Below are 7,328 nucleotides of genomic sequence, written 5' to 3'. Positions count from 1 at the left end.
GCAACAGCGTCTCGAACAAACCCCAAAAAGTTTTGGTCGTATGTGAGGAAAAGTGTAGACAAACACTGCATGCCGATACTACGTTCTGATAACCACGTAGCGGTCACAGACGAAGAAAGGGCCGAAGTTCGGAATATTCACTACGCCAGCACGCTTGTCCCATGTTTGTCACATTGTTTGGAAGATACTGCGACATGCAAAAATCTCGTAACATCAGAAAATTTCATCATAGAGAACGACATTTGGAAAGTCTTAAAATCATTCGACGCATCTAAAAGTAGCGGTCCTTTCTTATTCACGAATCAGCTGGTAAAAGCATGTGGCTCTGCTTTGATAGTCCCACTGAAAATTTTATTTAACTGCTGTTTTTACGAACGAAAATTTCCAAAGACGTGGAAGTTGTCTTACGTGACCCCTGTCGCGAAGCAGTCATGTGACCTTACGATTCCGAAAAACTGGCGTCCGGTCAGTTGTCTCCACCCCCTGTCAAAACTTTTCGAAAGGATAATAAACGACAAATTAACATTGCATTTAAGTAAAAACGGGTTTTTAAAAAGTCACCAGTTTGGTTATCGAAAAAAACATTCACCTGAATTGTTAAGTCAAATTTTAGTTAAAAAAACATGAACTTTGTTGATAATGGTGTAGATGTTGATTGTGTTTTTTTGGACTGCAGTAATGCTTTCGACAGAGTTGATCATTCAACTGTAATAGCAAAACTGCGTAACCTGAATGTACATGAAAACTTAACGGACTTGCTCTGTGACTACTTGAAAGGTCGGTCACAAGCTGTAATTGTTAATGGGAAAGTTTTTTCTGTTAGAAATGTCACGAGCGGTGTTCCCCAAGGGTCGAAGATAGGTCCTCAGTTGTTCTTGTGTATCACGAATGATATCGATGGTCTGCCGAACGATTGTGAAATATTTGTGTTTGCTGACGATATTTGTGTTCTGCGTAAGGTAGAATCAGAACAGGATGAACAATACCTCCAGTTATCTCTCAATGTTGTCTCGAAGTACGCCACGGATCATCAGTTGAAATTTAATCCAAAAAAGTCAGCGCACATCCGATTTACGAGAAAGCGTGTTAAACTGCAGGGTAGTGTATACTCCATAAATGGTGAAAGTATACCGATTGCGGAAGAATCAAAGTACTTGGGTATCTACCTTGACCGTCAACTTAACTGGAAGTTTCACAGTGAAAATTTAGCCAGTCGTATGAAAAAGCGAATCCGCTACTTGAATGCCCTTTTCCCCTATCAGAACAGCGCAGCAAGGAGAAAACTTTACGATGCACTCGTCAAACCTATCGCTGAATATGGTAGCAGTGTCGCTTTCTGTCATCAGAAGTTGCTAATCGATCTTTTAGAAGAATGTCAGTTCCGTTTCCTTAAAACTATTCGCTTAGGACCTTGCAGTTTTGATTATCCTGAAACGCTACGACTGACAGACTACAAATCGCTGTTGTTCTACCGCATTAAAAAATCGCTCCTTCTTATGTACAAGTTGGTATTCAATCTTGTCCCTTACGGAGAAATGTTTTTCAAGTTGCGCGGAAAAGTCGCTGCCGTTTCTCATTGTGTTGCAGGGAGAACTCGCCATGCCTTCGCCCTGGATGAACATCCTCACGCAGTGGACCCTACTGGGACAAGTTCAGACGGACGGCTGTTCCTAAGTGAGCGAAGCTTCGCATTTCTGATGGCGCAGCTTTGGAATGAGATCCAGCTTCCCATAGAATGTTACTCCAGCATTACCAGTTTTGGCTCCAGCTTGGATCGTGTAAAATGGACGGAGTTAAATTGGACCAAACGTTTCGTTGATGCCAAACACCGTTGTTTATTGTAGATTTGCTGTTGAATTGTCCGTAGCTTTGTTTACCGAAGTGCTTTCGCCTTTGTGACAGCACATTCTTTTTGTTAGTCTACCACCTCGTGCAGGTTAATCCTGATCGTTGTAGACATTAAGCCAATTAAACAAACAAACAAACAAACAAACAAGAATGAAATGTTGCATAGGTTGCGGAAACAAACAAAGCTTGTATCATAATGTTGAAGAAGAAGTACCGTAGTTTGCACGTAAATAGATTGTGTTCGCTACACACGAACGATAGACGGTCCGGTATACGATACGCTGGGACACCGTATCGTGACTGTACCGTTGACAAGTTAGAGTGATCGCAACGCGCAGACGGTAAACGATACGGTCCAATCCTGCCTCTGACGTGAAGCATGCAGCGGTTCAAACAAGTTTTAAGGCTTTGGCAGATGGTAACAATCGTTCAATTGTAAACTCGATGAAAACTAAAATTCTAAACTATTTTTTGATACCAAAACATCCAGATTTAAGAGCCCATGAATCTGTTTACGATCATTTTAATTTTAACACAGGCGCCTATGGACTTTTAATGACAGCTCGCGCAGAGAACTCCAACGGCTCCGTAAGCTTGGCATGCTAAATTCAGATGGTTGCAGATTCGTTCATTTTTAGATAAACTGCACTCGCTTGGTATCAAAAAATTCCTTAGAATTTTATCTTTCTTCTAATATTCTTTTCTATTGAATCAAGTATAAGTAAAATCTGCCAGAACAATTTTAAAGTTTCATGATTTGGCAGCTGCAAACGTTGTGCTTCATGCCACTGCCACTGAGGGTGGTTGCTATATCGCAGACGCCAACGGTAGGCATTACGATATCTCGGCCTTCTACCGTCGATCCTACCGTCAAACGGTCCGGTAAGGGTACGCCGTGATGACGTAGAAGAGCCTATCGTATATCGTACCGTATATCGTAAGCCTTTTTGTGCTTGCGAACACAATCTAATTACAGCAGAACTTGCGAAGTACCTGTACCTTCTAATGATACCACTACTTTACTGCAGTTTACCGAGAAACACGTAATAAGGACTTTAGTCTTGCAAAGTAAATTTCCGAGGAAAAGTAAAACAGCGAAATGCGGTAAAATAGACATAATTCAAATACGTGGGAATGTCCATTAGTGATTAGAGTGAGGAGGATGACTCAAAAGTTCTAACAAAGGAATAGGCCATACCAGAGCGAGTGAGAGAACATGAGCAACATTAACAAGTAGGGTGAGAGCCGACAGGATGCTGGCCACGTTAAGCAGTCAAAAAACCGAGAATAGGAGAAACAATGAGAAAATCACTGGAGAGTGGAGGCTACTTTGGAGTTCACAGAATTAACCGGCAAAAAGAAGAAAGACATAGTGAAAATACTAGATAGAGGTCAACAAGAAACACTGCGAAATTGTGATTGGCGATACTGTACTGCTCGAGGTTTTACTGATGTGACGGCAAGCTGTTAACGATCTTCAGTACTGCGTCACAAAGAGCTTCGCTGCTTCCGTCGTTATTCACTACATGGACATCAGCGACTCCCTTAGGCGGCTGCAAGCGGAACAGGAGCTCGTGTTGCTGGTGGAGACTATCGATATACTGTTGCGTAATGTTTAGCTCCTCGGAGCGGCCACGGGAGCGGATGCGGGCAAGGGCAGTTTCTGGCAGTGTTCGAACGTATATGATATGGCGCTCAGCTACAGGTTTACTCTGCTCGTAGCGGTTGTAGGCGTGCTTCAGATCTTCAAAGACTGTTGTTGTAGTTAACCAGCCAGCTTCCAAACCCATCTGAGCAAATATATTGGTGGATGTGAAGGGGGATCTCTCCAGGAAGTATCTATTGTTGGTTGGGCTGCACTGGTTTTCTCGAGCGATCATATTGTGCAAGGCGAATCTTTGAAATTCTGCACCCGCAAGGGCGGGGCTGGTGTAGAATTCTTTCAGCAAATTTCGACCTTCCGCATTTTGCCATCTTTCGATGGGCTCGAATAAGACAGACTCACGGATGTTTAGTAATTGTTTTAAAAGCGTTGATTTTCCGCAACCGATGTTGCCCTCAACGTAAAAAAGACGCATTTTTTCGCTTTCGACGGCAATTTCTTTTCAAACTATTCCGAAATTAAATAAAATAAGCTAGTATAACTTAAGCTTAATATGCCACGTCCATCGAAGGTTCTGCATAGCAACACGGTAAACTTCCGATCGCACGTTAACGACAGTTATTGCTGTACAATAATTGACATTAAAGCATGCGTTGTACGCCATTTAAATACCCGTTCCCCCGGCGGATGAATTGGGCACATTACTGTGAGTTATGACTACACGTACATAAAATGTAATATTCGAAAACTTGATTACACAAATTAAAGTAAATCGTTTCTACTGAAAATTAAAGCGGAAACTGTACCGTTGACGGTACAATTTACATTTAATTTTTTTTGAAGAAATCTCCCGAATCATTGAACAACGATTACCAAGGGAGCAACACAGAAGAGTAATTTTAAACAAGCAAATTTGCCCGCAAAAATTTTCAGTAACGTTATACCGTATGACGCGGTAAATTACCAGTAGGCTACAGCATATTGTACGATTTGCTTTTATATTTTGTTTAGGCCACGCCCATTGGTCATGGCACATGGTCATGGATAAGTTCTTTTAAACATCCTACATAGTTTTTCTAAACATCCTACATTTCCGCCAAAAATGAGATTTTTAGGCCTCGGTATGTGCCCTGGTCAGTCGGGAATAAACATTCTGGTAAAAACTTATGCGAGTACATCTCGAAATTTATTAAGACTCGCCATTACAATGGACATACCACACGTAATCTTCTCCATTTGCTTCTTGGTCGTATGAAGTAATGCGCAAGTGATACAGTATATTTTGTTGCATAAGTCATTACGTAGTATACTAAGGACGGAAACAAAAATCAAAAGCTTCGATGGGGGACCGGGAAAGCGAAAAATGGATTGGGTTTTACTACGTTGGCTCTTTTTAACGGTAAATTTTTCGATTGTGTTCTTTATTCCTACACCTGTTGCTGAAACGGGTTTAACGAAGGAATATTACTGTGATGGCAGATTGCCTTAAAGGATTTGGCCTGGTTCATAGCACCAAATTCATATACATTCACGGCAACTTTTCTGTCGCGCTCTTCCAAATACCTTTTTGCATGCTTTATGATATTTTGTAGCCAAAGTATGCAAATACATAGGCGAAGAAACCGTTTGTGCGCGCAACATGCGTTCGGGAGTTATTAATGAAATAAAATTCTTTAGAGGTTTAAGCGCGCGGAGGTTTTTCAGAAGTCTTATTATGAACCGATCCGCTTCGAATTTAGTTTTTCTTGCCATTCCATGTCAGTTGTTCCGTAATTAATAAAAGCAAGCAAATAACCGAACACTACACGAAGGCATTCGACTTTTTTGGTAGCTGTAAAGACTGCTATCTTCGATTTAAAAAACTGACAGTGTGTGTCGGAAATTTTGAAAGCCGGAGATTTAACGTGAAGACAGAATTTTAATATAATTAAACTGAATAATTCGAATTTACGGAAAGATGGGAAAGGCCCTGTTCGGTAGGGCATACAGTGCAAGCCGGCTGACATTTACCCGAGGGGTGGCAATAATAATAGCTTATGGTATTGTTAAGAGTACGAGGAAACCACACCTTTATGCTACTTCTTAAGGACTGGCCATCGGTCTCAGTTGCACGTTTTCCGGCAAGGCTCTGTCATTTCTGCCACTGGCTCTGCGATGACCATTGCGAACTGCTTGACTAAGGAATATTTTCCTGGACTCGTTCCGGTACTGACCGTTGACCGCAAAGAAAAAAATCTAGAACAGGACGACATTTGTTTGAGAAAATTGCGGCAAAGTAAGACTGTAATAGCGCACATCCGCTGCACAGAGCGTCTTCAGTAGAAAACAGTTCATTCACTAGAACTTTGCATTTTGCATGAAATTTGTACTTTGTAAAAAAAACTTGTATATTTATATATATATATATATATATATATATATATATATATATATATATATATATATATATATATATATATATATATATAAAAAGTATGCAAACTGTGCTTAGTGCATTATATAACGGTTGACTCAAAATCCACCGGTGATGGTAATGGTTAGGTAAAAGCGATACAGCTGTGGCATATTGCGGACAGATATGGGGGCAATATGACTTAAATAATTAAGCTCAATGTCTGGCACGAAAAGCCATGCTATCCTGTATTTGATTGGACTATCCGCGAACGGAATTTATACAAATTTTAAAATGAATTTTCAAAAGTTTTGAAAACGAACTTTTTTTAATTTACAAAGATTTTTTTGTTTCGAGTTTTATGTGTTTTCTAAATCGTTCCAAAAATTTTGCACGAATTTAATACCAACTCGCGGCAGCGGCTTACTGGGCCGGCGGCATATGCCAACACTTGGGCGGTTTTGGTGCACAACAGCCAGCGAATTTCTTTGCTCCACCATTCCGCATAAAACATGGACAAAATTGCCGGTGGCAATGTGCAGGCGCAGTACCAAATGAACGACAAGCATAATGCTTCGGCGGTATGCAGACGGCGTTGCAGTATGCGATTTTGAGGAAGATCACCGCCTGCCACAGCCCGCCGCCGGTTCATCACTTTCATCCACTCCACAACGACGAAAAGGCTGGTGTACACGATGCTCAGTATCCCAATGGGCAGATATGTGCCGATGGTGCCCAGAAGAGACATCGTGGCGCCACCTTTGCGAACCCAACCACAACCACCCGACTGCAGGCGCCCGTGGGACAATCCCGAAGAGAACAGCGGTGGAATATTACAACCAATGGCAATAAGCCAAATTAATGCTGGAACGATCATGGCATACCGCTGTGCTTGCACTTTTTTATACCAAAACGGTGCGACAATGGCGACGAAGCGGTCCACGGACAGGACAACCTCTGTCCAGTTGCCGGCATGGATAAACACAACCAACAGAAAACTGGCTGGAACGCAGTAGTAATGGAACTCTACATGCATTTGAGTGAGATATATCGGGATACTGATGACTGGGTTGCCTATTAAGCAAAAAATCAGATCGATGGTTAACGAGTGGACAATAAGTCGGCCAGAGAATGTGCTAATTTTTCGCAGCCGGCTCATGACCATTATTAACACGACAATCGTTACGGCACCGCCAAGGCCGATTATACACTGTGCCGTGATCCATAACGTTAGCTCTGGTGCTGTGATAGTGCTGTTCAGCACCGGCAAAGGATCACAAACATTCCGCATTTCTGCTGCTGGTAAAGAATAATTAGGCGATCGATTTTACTCATCTTAGCAAACTTAATACAGAAAGCACCAGTGCGAGTGCATGTTTAGATCGATGACTGATAAACAAGAACGACGTTTTACTGACAGCGTTTACTGGTAAAAAAAAGGCTGCATTGCGTCGTTTGAAGAGGGTGTCATCAAGAATTTAGCAC

At 41.7% G+C, this 7,328-nt stretch overlaps 1 protein-coding gene across 1 annotated transcript; it reads right to left on the bottom strand.

The window, feature by feature from the left end:
* Nucleotides 1-3,293: 3,293 nt before the first annotated feature.
* Nucleotides 3,294-6,591, bottom strand: LOC129595685 (deoxynucleoside kinase-like). The gene is made up of 2 exons (XM_055492764.1): nucleotides 6,468-6,591; nucleotides 3,294-3,949 (listed from the first exon to the last, which is right to left on the bottom strand). Exons 1-2 carry the CDS (start codon nucleotides 6,589-6,591, stop codon nucleotides 3,294-3,296), a joined length of 780 nt encoding a protein of 259 aa, XP_055348739.1.
* Between the last annotated feature and the right edge of the window lie 737 nt (nucleotides 6,592-7,328).

Source organism: Paramacrobiotus metropolitanus, unplaced genomic scaffold (assembly GCF_019649055.1).
Source record: "Paramacrobiotus metropolitanus isolate TYO unplaced genomic scaffold, Prichtersi_v1.0 Parri_scaffold0000081, whole genome shotgun sequence".
NCBI lineage: Eukaryota > Metazoa > Tardigrada > Eutardigrada > Parachela > Macrobiotidae > Paramacrobiotus > Paramacrobiotus metropolitanus.
This window is presented reverse-complemented; position numbering and strand designations above follow the sequence as displayed.